This window comes from Rhipicephalus microplus, chromosome 2 (assembly GCF_043290135.1).
Source record: "Rhipicephalus microplus isolate Deutch F79 chromosome 2, USDA_Rmic, whole genome shotgun sequence".
In the NCBI taxonomy this organism is placed as follows: Eukaryota; Metazoa; Arthropoda; class Arachnida; order Ixodida; family Ixodidae; genus Rhipicephalus; species Rhipicephalus microplus.
The window spans coordinates 123,196,408-123,221,371 of NC_134701.1; the positions used below are offsets into that span (position 1 = coordinate 123,196,408).

At 49.3% G+C, this 24,964-nt stretch overlaps 1 protein-coding gene across 2 annotated transcripts in view; it reads right to left on the reverse strand.

Annotated features, from left to right (window-relative positions):
• Positions 1–24,964, reverse strand: part of PolD1 (DNA polymerase delta 1, catalytic subunit) — a 109,591-nt gene that overhangs the window by 65,173 nt on the left and 19,454 nt on the right. For both annotated transcript variants that reach the window (XM_075886747.1, XM_075886748.1), the window contains exons 4-7: positions 15,377–15,470; positions 8,258–8,429; positions 1,829–2,043; positions 1,372–1,538 (exon numbers count right to left, since the gene is read on the reverse strand). In XM_075886747.1, coding sequence (XP_075742862.1) covers positions 1,372–1,538; positions 1,829–2,043; positions 8,258–8,429; positions 15,377–15,470 — 648 coding nt within the window. The remainder of the gene's footprint in view (positions 1–1,371; positions 1,539–1,828; positions 2,044–8,257; positions 8,430–15,376; positions 15,471–24,964) is intronic.

Sequence of the window (24,964 nt, forward strand, 5' to 3'; positions counted from 1 at the left end):
CGGGCTTAACTGAGTACGCTGCGAGCTCCTCTGCTCTATTCCGACCATAGTGAACGTGTGAAACGTGAGGTGGGCGTTGTGAGCGATGGAAGATCCCCGCGATGGAAAAGCAGGAGGTGGGTTCATGCGTGAGGACTGCTTTTGACTGTAATCTTCCTCATCCTCTGCCATCAGTCACTGCCTTCCTACGTCACATATACATAACCACGTTCCATACCACACATTCTCTTTTCTCATATGGACGAAAACGAATGCAGGAAAGCGCGACGTCGCCGTCGACGGGAAGCTACCGCAGGACAAAAGAGAAGGAAGCGGATGCAAAGCGGCGACGGCGACAACAAAGTTCTACACCACAGACTAGGGCTAAGGAAGCAAAGGCTAAACGGGAAAAACGCCAAGCTGACGCGCAGTTGAGACAACTTGAAGCGGATGCGAGGCGGCAATACAGACAAGAAAATTCTACACATGAGACGATAGCTAATAAAGCTGTGATTATGAAATCAAAACGTAACCCGGAACTCGGAACCTCATATCACCTATAAAGAAGAATCACCGCTCTATCACAATCGATCTCAGCACTATCTCTTTGAATAAAAAAAATATACAAGTATCACAACCACAATCAGTCTCAGTACTATCTCAACTTTAATCACAATAATCACCTCCGAAAGCTTCGCCCCATAATTATCTTCAAGCAACTTGAAATGCAGTGATTTTTTTGTTTGTTTTTGTGCCGCTGTGCTTGTGTGGCACTATCAGAAAACAGGTTTCTCCAGCATTCGACAGATGGCGCTTTGCTGCGTAAGGCGCAACTTTGAAATTTTGATTGACGTCGTCCGCGCTTGCACTGCTCGCAAATGTTTAGCATGGTTGCTAAACTGGTTTGAGCTTTATTGCATTGTTATTTTAGGATGTAATGGCTTGATTTACGGTTATTTCAATCGTAAACTGCACTGGCTATCACACCGAAACAAAATGAACAGACACATTCAAAAACGTTTTTCTTTTTTTTTTTCAAAGACTAAGGTGGGGGATGGGTTTATTATGCGAGTGGGTTCAATGCGTGAGTAAATACGGCAATACGCACCTATTTGTTCGTTTCAAATAATTTGAAATTTTCAATAACTTGAATCGGATTTGATGTGAATTTGAATACGGCATTATTCATTTGGATATTCGAAGCATACGAATATTCGCACAGGCTTGGTCTCTGCACAAGCTTGGTCTCGCACAAGCTTGGTCACTGACTAAATGGATGACCACCCCATTCTTAACAATAATCACACAGGCGAATGCAAGCAATATCTGCTCGCGGAAATTTTTTTTCTTTAGTTTTCTACTGCCTTAAGACCAAACAGAAGTTCCACACACCTTGAGCAATTCCCGCTCGTGTTGGAAGCAGAGAACCTCGCAGCCCGCAATGGATGCACAAGTGTTGAGGGTGAAGACGTTCCTGATGAATGGGTCCTTCTCACCCTGACGCATCACCATATTGGCGATCTGGATTACACTGTCCTTCTCTGGCTCGGGAAAGATGCCTGCAATCCAGCCATCACCACACTTCATTGCAAACCTTAGTTTTTGTGCTCAGAGTGGAAATAAGAAAACTCAAGGCCAACACTTTAATGTCAATTCAAGCCACGTGAAGATATCGAAAAATGAAACGGGAAAAAGCATAGGGATATGTGACTGGTCCCTGTTAGTCCGAATCTAGAAGTTCCGTGAAAAAGTGAAATTGTAGAGGGCAAAGAGGCATACTTTTGCCACCAACACAACAGACTGAACTTGGAATTTTGCTGGGGTCACACGTGTGGTGCACTACACGCACCTTTGCGGCCAGCACACTCGATGTCGAAGCTCAGGATACGCAGAGGAGCAACGCGGGCCCAGGTGCCCTCGGGTGCGTGAGCCACCATTTCGTCCCATGCCACGTCAACTTCAATCTGTGCTCGCGACACCCGGGTGCGTTCGTCACGAACGTGGTACTTGCCCCGCGGCAGTTCGATCCAACAGCAGCCCACAACGTGTGCGTCTACCATGAACCTGCATGGAATCATCATCGAAATTACTAAAACACTCGGAGAAGGAAAACAAATGCACAGAATACAGCAGGACCTCAATATTTTGGGCACCATTGGTTAAAAAATTCAGATAATTTTGGAATCGCTGTCTAATCCTGTCAGACAGCTACATGAGTCTACGGCATGAAACTCTTCCTCATTCAGAGTTAGCTGGTTGTACTTCACGAACGGCTAGCAGATGGAGGTGCAGCTCATCGGCGCAGTCTCCCAAGAGTTTCCAACACTACGGCCTAAACGGTCAGCAAAAACTTCACGTTCAATGATACTCAGTCATTAATTCAGTACAGCTATGTCTTAAGTGCTATTTCATTGAAAGCAGGTAGGTATGCATTAAGGATTGTTACTGTAGTCACAATCCATGCAGTACGTTTCTCATGTCTTGCATTTGTGTCTACAAACCTTGCTTTCTTCTAAAACGAATCTCTACCAACTAGCATGACAATCTCAGCCTCCCAAATTGCATTTTTTGAGCCTGATTGTAATGCTGGGTAAAACAGTGAAGTACAGCGTCAGCCACTACTGATACACTGGCTAACTTGGAGGATGTAAATGGCTCAAGAAGGTGGCCCAGCACTAATGAATGTAATAACCAAGTACCAACTGTCATCATGCGAGTCTAACATGCCAAAATGGCAGGTTACATAACACACAACCAAGGCATCAGGCACATCACTTTTTTGAATGTTGAAGTGTTCCAGGTGTGAAGAGGTTTATTAGTCGTTAAGGACAGCAAGGCGACAGCGTGAACAACCGTCCAGAGACTGGCACAGCAGCGAACCGAAGCACAAGCCGAAGAGCCGGGTGTTGGCGATGCTGCTCGCTGCAAGCACATCTTCTTCTTCACAATCGCCCCTGCTGAAAAAGGAGCCATCCTGGCGACCTAAGAAGTTTCAGGCAGAGGCTCAGGCGGGAAACATGGACGATGTCACGTGCACGCCGGCGCATGTCGTCCGATCAGGAAACTGGCTCAATTAGGAAATTAACCGGAGAGGTTTTCTACAAAAACGTGTATAAGGCCCCTCATACATGGGACAAGTTTTGAGGAGAGTCCCGGAGTTTGGTATGGAATGGCGAGCCACACAAGAGACTCTGGGGCATAGCTGGGACCTGGAATGGGGGTGCTACGGTGATCTTTCTGGCGTTGCTGCTCGTCCAATGTGAACGTACGGGCAAGTTGGCGGAACTTTTCGGCTTGTCGAACAGCATCGGAGATAGGTGGACACTCGGAAGCATCAGGACGGTAGGGAAGTAGGGAATCGATTGTATGGGAAAGTTGGCGTCCGTAAAGAAGGAAGAAAGGTGAAAATCCCATGGTTGTTTGTATCGCAGTGTTATATGCGAATGTCACGTACGGGAAAACACGGTCCCAGTTGCTATGATCAAATGCCCCGTACATTGAGAGCATATCACTCAGCGTGCGGTTAAACCGTACTGTTAGTTGGTTAGTCTGCGGGTGGTATGGTGTCGTTTTCCGATGAATGACGTGGCATTTCGAAAGCAGAGTTTCGACGACCTCTGAGAGGAAAGCGCGGCCTCTGTAACTAAGGAGCTCTCGAGGTGTGCCATGTGAATTGAAAGAGGCGACATCCTGAGCGGTAGCGCTCGGCAAAGCGACTGTTTCGGCGTAGCGTGTCAGGTAGTCGACCGCCACTATAATCCACCGATTGCCATCTCGTGTCAAGGGCCGCAGAGGTCGCCGAGGTCAACGCCGATGCGTTCAAATGGCTTGACAGGGCATAGAAGTGGCTGCAATGCGCCAGTCGCATGCAGCGTTGTTGATCTGCGTCGCTGGCAGTCAGGACAGCACTGCACGAATTTGCGTACAAAATTGTACAAACCGCGCTAGTAATAGCGATGGCGAAGGCGTTCATATGTTTTAAACACCCCGGCGTGGCCACATTGCGGATCGTCGTGAAGGGAGGCGCATACTTGCAATCGTAAAAGTGCGTGGAATGATCAGTAGCCACCGGTGGCCATCGGGAGCGTAGTTGCATCGATGAAGAAGTTGATCGCGGATGGCGAAATGGAAAGCTTGACGTCGGAGGAATCGAGATAGCGGAAGGCTGTGCGTGCCAGATAGGTATTCGAAAAGAGATGCGATCCACGGGTCACGACATTGTTCGGTGGCAATCAAGTCGAGATTTAGCGATGACAAGGCAAGTGTTTCCGCACGTCGGATCTGGTGGTAAAGGTGAGCGGGACAGGGCGTCAGCGTCAGAGTGTTTGCGCCCACAGCGGTATACCGCACAAATGTCGTACTCCTGGATGCGTAGTGCCCATCGCGCAAGGCGGATAGAAGGGCCTTCCAACGAGGAGAGCCAGCAAAGCGCGCGGTGATCAGTTACTAGATCGAACGGACGGCTGTATAAGTACGGCCGGAACTTTCCAAGTGCCCACACTAGAGCTAAACACTCTTTTTCTGTCACGCTGCAATTAGTTTCGGCTTTCGTCAAAGTGACGCTAGCGTAGGGTAACGAAAGCCCCGCGAATAGCCGGGCTTTCGTTGGGCTAGGACAGCACCTAGCTCAACGCCGCTGGCGTCGGTGTGCATTTCGGTAGGAGCAGTCGGGTCGAAGTAGCTAAAAATAGGTGGGGAGGTGACCAGGCGGCGCAAAGTAGCGAAGGCAACGTGACATGCAGGGGACCAGGAGGAGAGGTTCACGTCACCCCGAAGAAGCTGGGTTAATGGTGACATGATGGATGTAAAATTGTGAACAAAGCGCCGGAAATAGGAACATAGGCCTAAAAAACTGCGAAGTTCCTTCATGGTCGTCGGCTTGGAAAATTTTGCGACTGCTAGAAGTTTTGCTGGGTCAGGTAATACACCGTGCTTGGACACAATGTGGCCTAGGATGACGAGCTCGCGTCCAGCGAAGCGGCATTTTTTCAGGTTAAGCTGCAAGCCAGCGTTGGTCAGACAAGTCAAAATGTGCCTTAGGCGAAGGAGGTGCATAGAAAAGTCAAGGAAGAAAACCACGACATCGTCGAGGTAACACAGGCACATATTTCACTTGAGGCCACGTAGCGTATTATCCATAAGTCGTTCAAACGTAGCAGGCGCGTTACAAAGCCCAAAGTGCACGACGCTAAACTCATATAGTCCATCTGGTGTAATAAATGCAGTGTTTCGGTGATTGGCTTCAGCCATTAAGACTTGCCAGTAGTGAGACCGCAAATCTAGCGACGAGAAGAATTCCGTTCCGTGAAGGGTGTCGATTTAATCAACAATGCGTGGCAAAGGATAGACGTCCTTGCGGGTTATTTTATTCAAACTACGATAGTCCACGCAAAAACGGATAGATCCGTCTTTCTTACGCACTAGGACGACAGGAGACGCCCAGGGACTGTGAGATGGTCGAATGACGTCTCTACGAGGCATATCTTCGACTTGATCGTTGATGACACGGCGCTCTTCAATGGAGACACGGTATGGTCTTTGACGCAGTGACTGGTGCAGGCCGGTGTCAACATGATGTTTGACTTGCGACATGCAGCCCATTTGAGGTTGCGACACATCGAAAGAATTCTGGAACTCATGCAGAAGATCCAGCAGGTCTGCATGTTCGGTGGGAGTGAAAGTGTCGGTGATGGCGCTGGAAAGAATATCCTTGGACGATATCTCGAGTGCCGACAGTGCTTTCGGGTGGTCACAGTAGTCATCCGGGACATCAACCAAAGACGAAGGGTCGAGATCCTGCACGCGGACGAGACATTCTCCCGCAAGCAAAGTGACAGGTGTAGAAAGCGGATTGAGTACAAACATATTGCTTCTTCCGGCAGCAAGGTCAATCGTTGCGAAAGGCAGCGGCAGAACTCAACGATTCGTGAAGATATCGGAAGGCATAAAAAGGACTGTAGCGTCAGTGTAGGCGTTGCATGAAACGGGAACAAGTGCGAAATTTCCAGGCGGAATATCGGTATCTTCATGAACGAGCAACTTCGGCGGCTGATGAAGAGCGTCCAGTAATGGGGCATCACACAAGGGTGAAAACTCAACTTCGGCACGTGCGCAGTCTATGACGGCAATATGTCGGGATAGGAAGTCCCACTCGAGGATGACGTCATGCAAACAGACAGCGAGAACAATAAACTCCACGATGTAAAGAATGCCTTCGATGGACACTCTTGCAGTGCAGGCTGCGAGAGGCATTACTTGCTGTGCACTTGCGGTGTGGAGCGACAGTCCCGAAAGTGGCGGCGTGACTTTGCGTAATAAACGGCAGAGATTAGCAGCCATAACAGAAACAGCAGCGCTGGTGTCCACAAGGGCGAAAGTGCGATAACCTTCAACAGTTACTGCGACCACGTTAGCAGGAGAGCAGCGAGGGCTTAGACAGTTTGAAAATGGCGCAGTTCTTGCCTCTTGAGCTGCGGTGCTTAGTTTTCCTGGTCGGAGGGTCCGGGCCGGTTATGCATGGGGGAGGGCGATTGCCGACGAGGAGAGTGTGCGCGCTGCGACACATGGGGTGAGGGCGATTGCCAACGAGGAGAGGGTGCGCGCTGCGTATGGAAGTCAAGGTGGTCAGTAGGCGCATACCGAGGTAACGAGACCGGCCCGTGTTGAGCAAAGGGTTGGCTGCCGGGTGGTGACGATCGGGCATAGTCGCCGTACATCTGAGGTCGACGAAGGCAGTAGCGGGCAACGTGTCCGGGAGTGAAGCAGGCGTAGCAAATCGGTCGGTTATCGGGCACCCTCCAAGGATTGGTGACTGGTGGTGCCACCCAAGGTTCAGTATAAGCAGCCGGGTGTGCGGGCTGTGAGCGTGTGGTGTAGGGCGGTCGCGGAAGCCTACACACAGCGTCTGCATATGTGAGTGGCGCGGCTACAGGCTGTATCTCTTGCGAACAGGCGACAGGAGGAGCTATAGGCTGCGCTGCATACGTTAGGGGTGCGGCCACAGGCTGCACGGCTGGCGGATAGGCGACAGGAGCGCCTACCGGCTGCGTGACACGAGGGCAGTGGACACGGCTAGATAGAGGCGGCTCGTAGTGCGCAAGGAAAACAGCTTGTGCAACCTCTTCCAATATAGCAGTGCGAAGCGGGGCTGGTAGACTGGTAGTGGTCTCGTGAGTAAAGGGCACTAGGGAAAGTTGGCGGGCGACTTCCTGACGAATGAAGGCTCGGAATGGCTGAAGCAATAGTGAATTGTCAGGCATGGTGTCGAAACTAGACAGTGACTCACCACAATGCTGAGGCTACCGAGTCAGAGTGCATTGCCTCTTCAACTCATCGTAGCTCTGACACAAGCCGACGACTTCAGAAACTGTGCTCGGATTCCTAGCCAAGAGCATTTTAAATGCGCGATCGTCGATGCCCCTCGGGATGTGTTTGACCTTGTCAGACTCGTGCATGGTGTCATTTGCACGTCGACAAAGATCCACGACGTCCTCAATATAGCTCGTAAAGTTTTCGCCAGTCTGCTGAGAACGGACGCGCAAGCGCTGTTCTGCCCGCTGCTTGCGGACAGCCAGCCAAACGAACACTTCAGCACGGACGTCTTGAAAACGCTCCATGTGGAGATGTTGTGTTTGTGGTTGTTAAACCATGATTCGGCGACGCCAGTGAGATAAAATATGACGTGGCCCAGCTTGTCGGCTTCATCCCACTTATTATTGGCGCTCACCAGCTCGTAGTGCTCAGGTCATTCTTCCACGCCGATCCCATCCACACCGCTGAAGACCTTTGGGTCTTGTAGCCTAGGATGGCCAGGGCAGTTGACGAACTGGGGCGAAGATGCCGATGGATTGGCATTGTCAGTCATGACGGGCGGTAGCGTGCGACTTCGCAGCTCCAGGGTGTAACGACAGGGATAAACAGCACCCTCCACCAAATGTGAAGAGGTTTATTAGTCGTTAAGGACAGAAGCGAAACAGCATGAAGAACCATCCAGAGACCGACACAGCAGCAAACCGAAGCACGAGCCGAGAGAGCGAGGCGTTGGCGATGCTGCTCGCTGCAGGCACATCTTCTTCACACAGCTTTTTATTGCCAAGCTTTCTTTGCTCTCTTTCCCTGAATTTGTGGGCACTGCACACTCTCTCACACAATGAAGCACATTGAATCAGGAGGTCTACGTACAGTGCAGCAGATGTGATAGCCCCTCGTTTCTGTGAGACACATCTGTGGTTCGCCCTCCAGCTATCGAGAGATTGCAAGGTGAAAGTGTTGGCATTACCTGATCTCAAAGTCAACGTTGCTCTCAAAGATGCGGTAACTGGGTGCCCCGTAAGGGTCCACGGTCACGCTGCCCGTTTCCAGCAGACGCTTGGCTGGCGCGATGAGTCGTGGCAGAACCATGGTGACCTTGAGGAAGGGCGTCTTGCCCTTGCTGTTGTAGCCATAGATACCTGGAATAGATTGAATGGGCTAGGCTTACCTAGACAACACTCCAACCTTGATACTACAATGAACATAGATATAACGAAATATCGATTAAACAAAGTCAGAAAAAAATAGTCTAGCAATAAATACAATGTTAAAAATTCCCCTTATAACGAATTTTCAGATAAGAGGAACTTATTTTTGTGTAAAATGCAACTTTGTTATAATGAGGACAGTCTTATGGCAATCAGCCAGAATAAAACCAGCAGTGTTATCAAGTTCTCTCTCCTCGATGTTGTTGCAATGCTTGTACAACTGTTGCTTCCTATTTCAAACACAAGCAGGCAATCATGTGGCATGCCATTTCCTAAAGACTTCTTTGGCTGCATATGAACTCAGCAGATGACTGTCATCACCTAGACTGCACTGAAGCACAAAATGAGCAGAAGCTTTATGTGGGTGAGGTAACGCAACTCACTCACTAAGAAAGTCACAACTGCGACAAAAGTAGCCCGTTACATCCAAAACATTGTCATAAACACATACAGTAGACTTGAGATAATTCAAACTCTGATAATTCATACTTTTGGTTAATTCAAATGAAATTCAATATTTCAGTTGGCCCTCTATTCTTTCAACATATTTAAAAGCCTCTTCATTCAAACTCTATCATTCGGTTATTTCATACTTTTTACAGGCCCATATTAGAAAATATCACCTGCTTTCCCACTACTAATTAAAAATTTGTGTGCTTATATCATCCTAACAGTCCAAAAATGAAGAATAAGAACCTGAGGCCTCAAAGGAAAAAGGCTTTGTAAGTAAACAAATGTATGAAACGAAACACACGCATGGTAAACCGTTACGCTTCTCAACCGGTATAGAGAGCTTTGTGCTGAAGGCACATGCTTATAGCAATGAAGCAGTTGGCAATTCACAATTTCTCTAAAAGGTCTGATCAGCAGTGAATGGCCAATATCGTACTTACTCGCCTAATCCCCGCACTCGCATAATTCTCACACCCCCCACATCGCCCAACAAAAATACAAGTTTTTTTTCCTCAAGTAATTATCGCCCCCCCGAAAACTGCCGCAATAATGTCATCTGCTCGTTCTCAGCCACTGGTGATGATAGCGCGCACCATCTGGCGCCATCTCTTAAGCGAAGCGTACTATTATTGCACGGATATTCAATCCAATCCAAGCCAAGCCAAAGTGGCCAGTGCGCGTTGCGGCATGTTTTGTATGTTGTGTCGGTAATCTTGTTACGTTATGGGGCGATACTGAAGCTACAGGGCTGCTTTCAAGTTGAAAGTGATAAAGCATGATCTAAATAACGGCAACAGTGCCGCCTGTAGGCCTTTCGGAGCATACGAGTTTAGTGTTCGCTACTGGTAACGGCATCTGAAAGCCACCAAGACACGTTGGGCTTGCTGCGTGCCTAAAACTGGGATTGATGGTCAACTTTATTTCCTCAGAAGGAAACTGCTGACGATTCTGTTAATATTATGAGCCCAATACTGACGTCCTACGCTTACCTTTTGAGGGCTCCTGTTGAGCAACGAACGCTACTGCCACGCCCGCAACGCCCACAAGCTTTGCGTATGGTATTCTAATTCTCGATTATTTGCTTGCACTTTTTGTGTCTCAAATAAATCTTGCCTTGTGTTGAACCTGTACTTTTACTGTTGAGGTAAGTTTTAATTAGTACTTCTGAAAGATTGCTGTTAGTGCTGGTGTAAGAATTCCGATTTGCGGCCACTTCGTTTTCTTTTTCGCTCTGTACCTTTTCTGGAAAGTTTTCCCCGCGTAATTCTCGCACACCCCAACTTTGCATCGGTTTTCCGCCAAAAAAAGAGTGAGGATGATGCGAGTAAATACGGTAAACTTGTGGGCTTTACAACTCTGCTTTCTGTTCACAGAAGTTTTAGCTTAAAAACACTTAAATTTCTTTAAGCCTGATAAAATCAATGCCTAATCATAATGTGTGGCGTCACCTCACCCAGAGTCATCTATCGGGGAACTTTTGATAAATTCGAACTTCTGACAATTCAAACTTCTTGATAATTCAAACAAAATTCTGAGGTTCCTCCGAGTTTGAATTAACGAGAGTCGACTGCATTTGTAGCACTGTACCAATGACAGAGCCATTCTCACTCGCTTTGTTATAACCAATAATTTGTTATGTCGGGGATCATTATATTGAGGTTTGAGTGTACTGAAAAAAAATGGAGTAAAAATGAGGACAAAAAAAAAAATACTTAACAGGCATAAAAAAAGTGGTACTCATTTCATTTACAATGATGCCATCGAGGTCTGCTGATTTGAAGCAATTTTTGGAGCAGCAAAATTTGCAATTTGGAGCATCTTAGAACAGCATAATTTTCCATTTTGGAGCAATCCGGAGCAGGTAACTTTGCATCCTGAAGAAGATGCAAGTTACACTTACATTCAAGGACGTGAATAATTATTTTGAGATTCTTGTGAAGATCTAGAAATATTTCAATTCTTAGCAAACCTCATGGAGCCAAACATCTTAGGAGCACTCCCTATTTCAGTTAATGCAAAAATAATGTCATGCTGTTAAGCATTCTTGAACAACTTGGTCAGTGACTACTTTCACAGAAAGTAGACAGAATATTGATTGAATAAAATAGTAAAAAACCATTCTAAACGCACCCTTGTGGTTCTCAGCAGATTTGGTAGACAAACGCTGTGACGTAGAACGCTAGAGACTAACACAGCCCCGACTGCGTTTCTCTAAGATGAATTCAAGAATAAAAAAGGTTGGTTTTCTTCACAACTGATTATATTGCTGGGTGTAACATGACGTCATTTTGCTAGTCTCATATAGCCGACCTCCTCCGGCACTCATCTCTCTGTGCTGAAACTGCATGATTTAACAAACTTTGTTTTCATTTTGCAGCAATGTTTTATATGTGGCTAGAGCATTCTGTATATAAACAAAAAACACCCTATATTGTTCTCCTGAAAGCAGTGCAAAAAGAAAAGAAAAAAACAATGCGAACGGGGGCGACAGATGCGGCTAAAGAAGAAATAAAAAAAAGCCGACCTATCTCCTTTGCGCGGAGGATATATGCAATCATTACACACCCCACATGCCAGGCCTGCCATCGACTGTTACTCAAGCAGAAAGGAACGGGCCGCCCGTCTTCAAGGAGCAAGAAGCAAGAAGGAACTAGGACCACAAGGAGGAAGGGGGACGCATTGTTATATTAACTTTGACTTTAAGGGTGTGATCGCCACTGGTGCACTCGCTATTTCGGCAGACATTAAAAACGGCTGGTAGACCCTTCTACCGTTTACTCTCAACGCAAACTGAATGGGCCAAAGTGCTTCGCTTTCTGGAACAGCCATATACGGGTGTGCACCAAGCCTTGATCGCAAGGCAGCCACACCATAGTCGTGTTATTTTGGAGGTCTATTCGTACGCGCTGTTTGCCATTCATAAAATCACTTATCTAGAACCGCGAAGCGCGTCCCTGCCGACACTGTTCTTGGCGGCGACTTTTATCTCCCGTTAGCTACACGCTTTTGTTCATCATTATATTATAGCAAAAGGGCTTTACACACAGTATGACCATGTTTGGTATTATCACGGAGTCTCTCTTAACATACTTCTGTAAAAAAATGGCAGCTGGAGCAATTGGCTGGGCACTCTAAACAAATCTGATTTTATCTGTACGTGCGTCAACTTGCAAGAGGTGTTCCTCGGGTCTTTACTCATCCAAGTCGCTGTACGGATATCGAACACCGTGCGTGCAGCAAGTTTTCTACACGTGCACGGTCCTCCGAAATGGCAACCCCGCCGCTAGTGCTCCTCGCATATGACATCAAGCTTAATCATTTGGTATAACAATACAATTTGTTCGTAATGCATTCATTGCTAAAGTAGAACTAACAAATTGTATCTTTTGGACCTGATGTCGCATAACTCAACAGAACGCTGGCTAAAGGGACAATGACCACTCCAATTGCCAAAGCTGTTTGCGTGCTGTCAGTTATCTAAACACAAAGCAGAGGTTAGTAGCACAGAACGTTTACGAGCAGTCTCATTACGTCTCGAGATATAGCCCGCATCGGCAACCACACCGTTCAAATGACGCAGCTTTCCCAACCCCCCCCCCCAAAAAAAAAAAAACGAATCAATAAACGCGATGCCGTGATGTTCATTTTTTTTTAATCGTCGACTACTGACCCTGAAAGCAAGAGGCGTACGTGTAACATAGAGTAGCCGTTTCACAGTGGGCCTTTTGACTAGAGCCGTTAGCAATGGCCCTACTACTGAAAGATGCACGTATTGAAACCGAATTGTGGCTGCTCCGACCAGGAAGCATGCTTTTGTTATTGAGATGACATTTTAAGGCGACATGCTACTCGAAGACATTGTTTTTTAATATTCACCCTAGAGCAATGAAACTTGAGCTGTTTATGGAACTTTTTATGCTGATTTCAAATATATAATTAGTTTTCTTGCAAGTTGCATACTTTTAGCTCTGCAACATGACAAAGTGAAAAACTTAACCCTTTTGCCCCCCTCTTTACGGAAGTTCATCCCTGAACTTTCGTAATTTTTTATCATTTATTGTTCATGATGTTTGAAATAAAGCGTATAATGCAAATAACTAATTAGGAAGCACATACAAAATATGTAATAGGCGTGAAAAATAATAGACGTAAAAAGTCCATATTTCACCTACTTTAGTAAAGGTTTACATACATTTTTTTATTATACAATAAAATATTGAAATTTAAACTAGATAATTGTCTTTTTAATACTTTGGAAAAAATTTGGGCAAAATTTCATGCAGATTCGAGCACAAGATGGTCCCGAAAAAGGAGGGGCACATTGAAAAAAAGTGGCAAAATTTGTGTTTTGAGAAAAATTAATTTTAAAGTTAAAATTGAGTTTTTATTTATGAAAGATATAATTAAATCTGATGAAATTTGACAACCAAAATGAACAATCTTTCTTGTAGGGGCCACTGCCACTAAAATATGCCAGCACCATAAGTTTGTCCGTCTCGGGTTTTTCAAGCCGAATCCTAACAGACATTTCGCTCACAGACAGGGCCTTGAAACGCTTGCCAAACTTCCGCTCCATCTGGCAGAGCCATGTGCCAACTGCAAGCTAGGAAGAAGTTCGATAGGACTGCAAAATCCAAACTAAGTCCAGTGTCATGCCATTTTGTGGCCATGTTTGTGCCACATACTGTCGTACATAATGGCAATGTCGCCCCTGCTAAGTTCCCTCACTGCGAGCTCTTTCGACCTCACAAGATTGGCGGTGATGTCATCCATTGCCGCATCACGAACTTTCCGGCTGACGGGTGTGAATGACTTTTGATGCATTGGCTTTTGCAAGCCAACAACTGCCACAAATCCGACCAGCTGCTCTTAGCCTATTCCCACAGAGTGCGCCGCACAACGGTTTTCACTTGCGAGCAATGGCTTTTTTCATTCATAACGGAGATAAATACACGAGAAAAGCATTGCTTATCTGCACTGCTCGACAAGACATGGACCCCGCAAACTGGCGTCAAAGCACATACAGGGGCGCAGCGGCCAATGGCGGTCCCCCGAACCATGTGATAAGCCAGTCACAGCACTCGAAAAACGCGCAGAACCGTGCTTCTTTTTATTATTTCTTGAGCTGCATCAGTAAGAGAAACTTTTGTTATTTGAAGAGTGAGGCTCGGCTCTTCGGCTAATGCGATCAACAATGGCGAGCGGCGGCGCATTATTGGCGGCAAGGTGCTCGAAGACTGCACACTTTGGACCTTTTAACAGGAACCTTGTGCTCTTTAGATGCAACTTTAAAGCATTTCCAGTTAAGTCTCGACCTGTATTTTTTTTTTCATAACAGCAAAGAAACTAATCTTATCAAAACAAGCAAAAATAAAAAATGGGTAATTTTGAAAAAAAAACTCACGTTTTTCAACCAGCATCTCCCCTTAAAAAAAAGCATGTGAAAATTTTGTATTTGGGCCCTAGCAATCTCCAGATTTAAAGGGGTCATTTGGGGGCTTTTACCGCACTAGCGATGACAAATGCAAATGTGCTGGTAGAAAACATTACAAAAAAGCTCGGAATGAATCTCCAGGAATAAAGTATATTAGAGAAAAAATGTAAACACTTTCCCACCGTTAATGTATTCTGTGGACACGTAGCACACAAAATTAGATCGTGATGTCTAGAATTTGACGTGACAGACATTCTGGCGACACGCGTGAAGTTATTAGTAAACATCGCTTCAACTACGTGCCACGCAACGCTTCAAACGAGCTATCAGCTGCGTTCCTGAGACACACGACATCCACCGACGAATCGCCACCGCAGTTTGACACTACTAATAGGACTAGATGTCACGAGCCATTGTTGAGAGCGCATTTCACAGTTGAGTGGACTTGCACAACAAAAGTTGCGTCGACACCAAACATGGTATCGTAGATTCTTCAGGACGCAAGCACGACCCCTGTTTATTCAGCCGAATGACTCTAGGTACGTGATTGTGACTTTGGTGGCCCCGAGAAATAGGTGCACATGTTTTGACGTGCCAGTGTGGATGTTGCCTGTGATAGATGCTTCCAAATCCGAATTTGGTGCAGTTCGGCACAATTTCCGTCGATATTATCAGCACGGCACAGTAAATTTGATTTGGCGCACTTTGGCGCAATTGGCACAGGAGTGGGATCACTGGATTTATTAGTACTACTGTCTTTTTTTCCCCTGTATTTGAATACCATCAAGGAACCATACAAGCTCACTCAATTTTCAGCTTTTTTTTCTTTTACATTTTTTAACGGCAGATTGCACTTCTAGATAGCAGTGCATAATTCACGTTGCCTGAATTCGCAATCAGTGCAAGCTGGTCTAACAAGGTCTGTAGTACGAGGTACAGACGCCAGCCGCACGCAACAAAGCAATGTGCGATGAAAAAAAGCGGCACGCACTCTGTTTTAGGACCATGTCGATGCCAACAACTGTGTCGCTCAACTGGTTCTTGTTGGATCGCATGTCCTTCAGCACCGCCTTGTTCAATGCTTCCTGTGTACAGAAAAAAGGAGCATGGTCAGCAATGGTTTTATGCAAAACATACAAACACACACACATTCACTTATGCATGCACATTCAGAAATGCACAAAGGCACAAAATGCCTGACAATTTTCCTGATAAAATGCAGGCGAAACAGCATCAGTGACAGCCTGCTCTTTGACCATGTCCTCTACCAACTACCAAAAAATGCAAGATAAATAATGGTTATTATTATTATTATTATTATTATTATTATTATTATTATTATTATTATTATTATTATTATTATTATTATTATTATGTGGGCACAGCAGCACTAGAGCAATGTGGAGGCCTAACCCTTTAGTCTTCATCACGCAGGTGAGGAGGAAATGTGAAATTTGTATTAGATCAGACAACAGTTTCTTGCTTGTGCTGCTGTGCCCGAGGCAATGTTGTGGAATCGTGTCAATATGAGTATGTGTAGAAGTGGTGAAGAAATTATTGCTCCTTGGGGGTATAATATAAAACAAATCCTGGGCCTGAACTAACGTAAATTGCCATACAGATAAAGAAAATTGCGTTGGACATAAAAGAAATAAAAGAGAAGCGTCTTACAGATATTGATAAAAAGCTTGATGCAATAACAGAACTAGAAAAGAACGTCGAAAGCCATCATGGGCAAATACTAAACATGAAAAGGGTAAATGAAACACTGCAAAAAGAATAGATGACCTTGAAAATCGAAGCCACAGGTCAAACCTTATTTTGTACGGCTTAGTAGAACCGGAGGGAGAAACACGTGAAGGCTTAGAACAAGCTGTGAACAAAGGTATTATTGAAGAAAAGCTGCAACTTGAACCAGTTGCCATAGAACGTATACACCGGTTAGGGCATCCACAGCCAAATAAAGTCAAACCAGTAATCTTCAGATTGCTGGATTCTAGACAAAAAAATGAAATACTCAAAAATGGGTACAAACTGAAAAACTAGCTTGTCTATCAGTGAAGACTTCTCGCGTAATATAAGGAAAGTCAGAAAGAGGCTTTCAGAGAGTGCAAAACAAAACCGACAGAAAGACGATTTGATTGATTCATATGTGGGGTTTAACGTCCCAAAACCACTATATTGTTACGAAATAAAGGAAGATGAAGGACAGAATCAGCTGACAGGCGCACGAGTGTGCCAATCAGCCATTGTGATTCTCGCCTGAGGTTCTTCCTCAGTAATTCCGTTTATACAAAAGTCACTGACCCCGTAACATATTGGTGAGAGGTGCTGGGTAACTATCAGGCAACGGAGCTCCGCAGCGGACGACGCATCGGTTTCCCAGCCATGGCCAATGCTGAGCCCTCCGCGTCAACGTCAGCGTCTCTGACGAACACGGCGTCGCAACATACAATTTCACGCCACTCAAGGATCCCGGTACATTCTGCGGGACCGATGGCGTCGACGTTAACGATTGGTTGGCCATATTCGAACGAGTGAGTGTGTCAAACAGATGGGATCCCACACTTCAGTTGGCTAATGTGCTGTTTTACTTGAGAGGCACGGCGAAGGTGTTGTACGAAAACAACGAAGAAGAACTCACAAGCTGGGACCAATGCAAAAAAAAAGATGCGAGAGGTGTTTGGCAAAACCGCCAGTCGTAAGATCGCCGCCAAAAAGGAATTGGCCTGCCGTGCCCAATCCCCAAAGAAATCATACCTCGCATACATTCAAGACGTGCTGGCCCTCTGCCAAAAGGCCGAAAGCGACATGACAGAAGGTGACAAGGTAGGGCATGTCCTGAAAGGGATTGTCGACGACGCATTCAATCTCCTGCTGTGCAAGAACTGTTCCACCGTGGACGCGATCATCAAAGAGTGTCGTCAGTTTGAGCAAGTAAAAAGTCGCCGCATTCTGCAAACATTCGCCCGACTTCCAAACACCGCTGCAACATCGACTTGCGAGGACCAGTCCGCACCACAACGACCGTCGCCGCCGGAAGACCTGACATGTCTGAAAAAACTGAGAAATGCAGCCCCCGGAGGTGGTGCTGCATTGACGACTTCCGCAGCAAATTCTCTCTCCGTTCCTACCAGACGAAGTGTAATAGACGTTGAAGCAGATGGCGTACCTCTACAAGCACTTGTAGACACCGGCGCAAGCATTTTCGTCATGAGTTCAAGCCTACGCACACATTTAAAGAAAGTTCCGACACCAGCGGCTGCACAAATGCTCCGTGTGGCCGATAGGGCACGCCGATAGTTCTCGGTCTGTGCACTGCCCGCTTAAGTATAAAGGACCACATTGCTTCTGTCATTTTAGCCGTGATTGACCACTGCCCTTATGACATTATCCTAGGCCTGGACTTCTTGTCGAATCACTCTGCTCTTATCGATTGTGCTACCGGCATCCTTCAGCTAGAACTGCCTCAGATAGTCGCTGAACACCACACTGCCCCGCCGCGCCTGTGCTCTCTTCAGGATGTGCGACTGTCACCTCAGGCAGCCACCTACGTCATTTTGACCACACAGCCACAGGTTCCCGATGGTCAATATATTATACTTTGTGGTGTACACGTATCCCGAAGGAGTACGGCCACCAGCGTGGGTCCGGTCTTAGCGAGCCGCAGGGCACGCGTTAACCGTCGCCGTGGCGGGAAACACGATACTTGCTCAAGTCGCAACACTTTATTGTGGCAACACCAAACGCAGTACAGCCCGTTGCAAATAGGCGCGGCGGGAAAGGAAGTAGGCTTATCCACGCCACGGGCACTAAGTACTACACAGGGGTGCCACGAGCACGTCTCCGCGGTAAAGCTGATCCACGGAGACACCGGAGCAAAGGCCCGGTTGCTCGAGCGAGGGCAAAGGCGCTTGCGTTGGCTTCGAAGGGAGACGGGTCGGCGTAGCGAGGCCACGCACTAGGACACCGTACCGCCCTTCGGCCGTGCGTACGCAGCGGGGCAAACAGCGGGTGAGCGTTCGCCTTGGGCGCGAGGCGCCGTCAGCGAAGTCCGACGAACCACCGACTGACGGGAGTCGACGGACGAAAAGATAGCGTGGCTCATCGTTTGCTGTCCCGGAGAGTATCTGACCGCTCCCGACGCAGCGCGCGAAAACCTCCCAGGGGTCCCCGCGTGCGGCGCCACAGTCAACATCCGCTACCGGGTGAGGGAGTTATACGTCACTCCGCCCTTCCCAGCGCGGCAGACAGCAAGGAGGGCAGACATGTCGGGACATGAGAACGGCAGAAAAGGCGGGAAAGCCCGCTTACAGGCAGCGGGCCAGCCTCAATTCCCACATCCCCCTCTCCTAAATTTGCCCTTTACCGGTCTGCAAAAGGCAGCCGGGCGTCACCCATGCAGTTAAAATGACACTGCTATGAGCGACAGCTAACCTCAGTCCAGCCCTGCTACTGCTGCTAAAAAATGATTACAAGGAGAAACAAAACATAAATAACAAAATAAACACATGACACTATACAAATAACTGCGGAAGGGAGCACAGCAACGTGGCACTAGTGTTCGTGGTGCTGAAGGGGGATAGCGTCCAGTGCGCGGAGGGGCGGTAAAGGCGTGACAGTGTCCGCTGGGTGCGATGCCCGAGTGCGAGGTCAGAGGTACGGGAGGGGGCTCACTGATGGCTCGTTGCTGGTCTTGATAAGCAGCGAGTCCGACGAACGCTGCCTCGGCTGTGCTTCGGAGGCCCCCGCATTTCTGGCTCGATGATGAAGCTGGAACGTTGCGCGAAGCTGGGCCCCTCCAGTGCTCAGGGAGGCCGACCCAAATTGGCTGCGAATGGCGTTGGCCGGCAGCATATAGCTGCTTTCAGCTGGCCTCGCGCAGGAGCCATGGTGGTAAAGGCAGCGGGGCTTCTTCGACGACGGCCGAGAGCAGAGCACAGCCAGATGGTCTGACGTCAGTGGGTCAATGACCCCCCAGCACCTCCAGCGTCCGCATCGATGGGGGGAAGCCATGACGCACTCTTCGCGGGCTCGCACTGAAGCGTCACGCACTTACACACGCACACACACCGCCGACGGCTGCGCGAGCGTAGGCGCAAAGCGTCCTTCGTCTCTCTCCCCCGGCAAGCACCGACACTCAAGGTCACACACAGCTCCCTTCGCGGTAGACGAAACGAACACGAAAAAAAAAAAGTAAACACAGAGCATACTGACACTAAACATCTGGCAAAAAAAAACAAAATACAAATAACACTTAATATTAGACAAAAGAAACATAAAATACACATGAACACTTAAAAAAAATAAACACTGGCAGCAGACAGGGCGGGGTCAACTTCTTTACGAGAAAAGGCCGTAAAGAAGCTAACCTATACTGAGGCTAGACTAAACTGAGGGCCTTCGGTTGCGGAGAAGTCCGCCGTCCGGCGCGAGATCACAAAGGTGACCGCTTCCTCAGATTATACCGGCGCGGGGTCCGAATGCGGTCCGCCGCTCCGGGTGTGCCCCGTTGCTGGCGCGCAGTGCCGCAGGGCTCTGGCGCGAGCTCGTCAGACCGTGATACAAAGGGTTTCAGGTCTGCGATATGGGCACGGCTGAGTTTTCCCGTCTGGGGATCTTTCAGCAAGTACGCGAGTGGAGTGCAAGCTTTCTCCACTCGGTACGGACCAAGCCACTTAGGAGCGAGCGAGGTTGAGAACCCCTTACTGGCATCGCTAAGGGCGTGGTTGCGCTTCAGGACAAGATCGCCCACCTCAAAAACTAGGTCACGATGCTTGCGGTCATATTGGGCCTTCTGCTGAGCCCTGGCCGATGCCAAACTTTGCCTTGCTTTGCGGAAAGCTCGACAAAGCCTGTCCCGAAGTGGCGACGCATAAGCAGAGCAGTCTGCCGGCGCCTCCTCGTCCTCGAGCTGGCATTGAGTGACGCTGGTCACCGGATTTGCCAACTCCCTTCCAAAATTTAAGAAGGCGGGCGAGAAACCAGTTGAGCGACTCTCGGATGTTCGAATAGCGAACGCGAGCTCACTCAAATGGTCTGCCCAGTCCCTTTGACTTTCGGCAAAGGCCGCCAACATCGGTTTGAGCGTACGATTGACGCGCTCCGTCAAATTGGACTGGGGATGGTAGGGTGAAGTGGTGCAGTGATCAATTCCGAGGGAACGGCACGTGACACCAAACACCCGAGCGGTGAAATACGAAGCATTGTCAGTGATGAGCCTTTCCGGGAAGCCGAACCGGCAAAACACTTCCTGCAGCTTCTCAAGCACCGCTCGCGCTGTCACCTTCCGAAGTGGGAAAAGTTCCACCCATTTCGAAAAGTGATCAGCGACTACCATCAGGTGAATGAACCCCTGCTTACTTCTGGGAAATGGTCCCATTAGATCGCAGGTTGCCACGGACGCTCACTGACAATCGGTTTCATCAGACCGGGCGGTTTGCCACCCCTTGATTTCACCGTTTGACAGACGCGGCAAGAACGGCAGTAGCGAAAAATGTCTCGCTTCATGCCAGGCCAGGTCACAACGCGGCTCAGTTTTGCAAAAACCTTCGAGCCACTCAGGTGACCGGCCATGGGTTCGTCGTGAGAGGATCGCAACAGTGCGGCTCTCAGACTTTTGGGCATAACCACCTTAAACGGGTCTATGGACTCGTCGTCAGTGGCTATATACTTCAGCAGGAGCCCGTCATGGTCCAGCAAAATGAATCCGCCGGGGACTCAGCGACACACGCTGTTTCAGCCCCCTAATCGCGCCCGCCGCAGAACAAGCAGCGTAACGGCGCGCCGCGCCTCGTCAAGACGGTTTAACGGCGCCCGCCGCAAAGCAAGCAGCGTATACGGCGCTCCGCCCCTCCGAGACTCGAAACGGATCACTCTGCTGAGCCTTCAGTAGCTCTTCGCTGCCGAAAGCAATTCCCATTCTCCCAAATGGGGGAGTCTGGTATCGTGCCCACTCAGGACCGCAGCAACCGCCGCGTGAGTCGGCGTTACGGGTTCACTCTCGGCCTCGTGGCCTTCGGAAAGCTCCCCGCTCGGCCGCTTCGCGGTGCGCCGCTTACCTGGTTAGCAGCCAAGGTTTGTCCGCATGGGGACTCACCCTTCTCGCCGAATGGCGGCGAAGCTGCTGTTTCGCCCCCGACGCTTGCATGTGCTAAGGCACCACGAGCGGCCGTCGCACCGAAATCCAGGTTCTCGGCAGACAACAAGGGGCACGAGATAGCGCGTCAGCTACCACGTAGGAGTGTATTCACCACAAAAAGGGGTGACGACACAGGCGAGCGCCGAAGGGCGCCCGTCGATAGAGGCGGTGGCCTCTTGGTGCAACGCGGCATGCCACGAAGCAGACAACGTTCGGGTAGGGCAAGAGGCCCATTCCGAAGCGACGCGCCATCTCCAAAGGGAGCGGCTAGGCGCCTCGTGTCGTCACCGCAATAGGGGGTGCCGATACGGACGGGCGTCGGAGGCGCTTGTGCGTAACGTTCGGGTAGGGCAAGAGGCCCATTCCGAAGCGACGCGCCATCTCCAAAGGGAGCGGCTAGGCGCCTCGTGTCGTCACCGCAATAGGGGGTGCCGACGCGGACGGGTGCAGAAGGGTTCCCGTCCACAGAGGCAATGGCCTCCGTGTGCAACGCGGCATCCGCTAAAAGGGACAGCGGACAAAAGTCCCGCGAAGCAGCCATGTTGCGACGAGCCCGAATCGCGCAGGCGAACTGACTCGCTAAGAGCAGTCAAAAGCTAGAGCTTTTGATACCGCGTTGGGCGCCAGTGTGGTGTACACGTATCCCGAAGGAGTACGGCCACCAGCGTGGGTCCGGTCTTAGCGAGCCGCAGGGCACGCGTTAACCGTCGCCGTGGCGGGAAACACGATACTGCTCAAGTCGCAACACTTTATTGTGGCAACACCAAACGCAGTACAGCCCGTTGCAAATAGGCGCGGCGGGAAAGGAAGTAGGCTTATCCACGCCACGGGCACTAAGTACTACACAGGGGTGCCACGAGCACGTCTCCGCGGTAAAGCTGATCCACGGAGACACCGGAGCAAAGGCCCGGTTGCTCGAGCGAGGGCAAAGGCGCTCGCGTTGGCTTCGAAGGGAGACGGGTCGGCGTAGCGAGGCCACGCACTAGGACACCGTACCGCCCTTCGGCCGTGCGTACGCAGCGGGGCAAACAGCGGGTGAGCGTTCGCCTTGGGCGCGAGGCGCCGTCAGCGAAGTCCGACGAACCCCCGACTGACGGGAGTCGACGGACGAAAAGATAGCGTGGCTCACCGTTTGCTGTCCCGGAGAGTATCTGACCGCTCCCGACGCAGCGCGCGAAAACCTCCCAGGGGTCCCCGCGTGCGGCGCCACAGTCAACATCCGCTACCGGGTGAGGGAGTTATACGTCACTCCGCCCTTCCCAGCGCGGCAGACAGCAAGGAGGGCAGACATGTCGGGACATGAGAACGGCAGAAAAGGCGGGAAAGCCCGCTTACAGGCAGCGGGCCAGCCTCAATTCCCACAACTTCCTCTAGCCAATGTCCTCTTGGAGCGCAACATCGCCATTCCCCAAACGCTTGTGACTGTAACTGACAACTGTACCTCGCTCCCACTTCTCAATTTCAGCTTTTGTTGCCCTCAAGTGCTTCCTCGTGGCATGTTCTTGGCCAGCGTATCCAATGCTGAAGAATTCGAAATAGCGGCTTGATTTACTTCAGTCTCCTGTAGCTAACAGCGTCTCTTCTATGCCGAGTCGTTTCTCGAAGATGATTGCACCCGACCTCAATCCTGCGCAAGCCAACGACATTCATCACCTTCTCGCGTCGTATACCGACATTTTTGATTTCGACGACAGACCTCTAGGGCAAACATCCACCGTTCAGCACCGTATAAGCATTGGTGACGCCAGTCCCATTCGCCGACACCCTTATCGTGTCTCCCACACTGAGCGCAAAGTTATCCAAGAGGAAGTTGACAAAATGCTCAACAAAGGTGTCATAGAACCATCAAGTAGTCCTTGGGCTTCCCCTGTCATCCTTGTGAAGAAAAAGGACGGTAACTGGCGCTTCTGCGCTGACTATCGCCACCTTAACAAGATCACGCGAAAAGACGTATACCCGCTACCACGCATCGATGACGCGTTGCACTGCCTGCACGGCACTACGTACTTCTCGTCCATTGATCTTCGGTCCGGCTACTGGCAGATTTTTGTCAATGAGATGGACCGCGAGAAGACGGCCTTCATTACACCAAATGGTTTATACCAATTTAAGGTGATGCCTTTTGGACTATGTAATGCCCCTGCCACATTCGAACGAATGATGGACTCTCTCTCGCGTGTTTATAAGTGGTCTACTTGTCCCTGTTACCTAGACGATGTGATAGTCTTTTCATCTACTTTCGATAGCCACCTGACCCGTCTCGCTGCAATTCTCGCAGTCTTCAGAACAGCTGGGCTACAACTAAACTCCAAAAAATGTCAATTTGGCTGCCGTCGGATTACCATTCTGGGCCATCTTGTAAACGCCGATGGCGTGCAACCAGATCCTGAAAAGATCCGCGCTGTCCGTAGCTTTCCGGTGCCCTGTTCTATATGCGACGTCCGGAGCTTCATCGGCTTATGTTCCTACTTTCGTCGTTTTGTGAAAAACTTCGCCGACGTTGCCAGGCCACTCACAGACTTGCTGAAGAAGGATACCACATTCTAATGGGGCCCTGAGCAGGCTCAAGCGTTCACCGCTCTCATCGGCTGCTTAACTACGCCCCCCATACTTGCCCACTTTAATCCTTCTGTTGCCACAGAAGTTCGCACCGACGCCAGTGGCCACGGTATTGGCGCAGTTCTCGCTCAGCGGCACCTCGGCAGACAGTGCGTGATAGCTTACGCCAGTCGCCTGCTTTCTCCCCCTGATAGGAATTATTCCATCACCAAAAGAGAGTGTTTAGCTTTAGTTTGGGCCATCGCCAAGTTCCGGCCATATTTATATGGTCGCATGTTCTCCGTCGTTACGGACCACCACGCCCTCTGCTGGCTGACTTCTCTGAAGGACTCGACTGGACGTCTAGGTCGCTGGGCTTTGAGGCTTCAAGAATTTTTCGTTTAGTGTCAGCTACAAGTCTGGCCGTTTGCACAAGGACGCAGACTGTCTTTCTCGTCATCCGGTGGACCCTCCTCTAATCCCGTTGCGACTGACCTTGAGAGCAGCGTGATGGCGTTTAATGATATCAGCGATATGCACATTGAACAACGACGGGATGAGTCAGTGCGCACTATCATTGACGCCATCCAGTCTGACAGCCATGACGCCGAATCCTGTATGTTCATGCTGAATGACGGCATCCCCTACCGCCGCAACGTCAGCACTGAAGGCCCTGAGCTTCTGCTTGTCATTCCCCGTCATCTACGGCCTGCCATACTTAAACAACATCACGACGTACCAATAGCGGGACACCTCAGTGTTTCCCACACATACGACCGCGAGCGACGTCGGTTCTTCTGGCCAGGACTGTACCGCACCGTGCGTTGATATGTCGCCACTTGCGACCTCTGCCAGCGACGGAAAAGACCTTCTTTGCTGCCAGCTGGACAGCTTCACCCA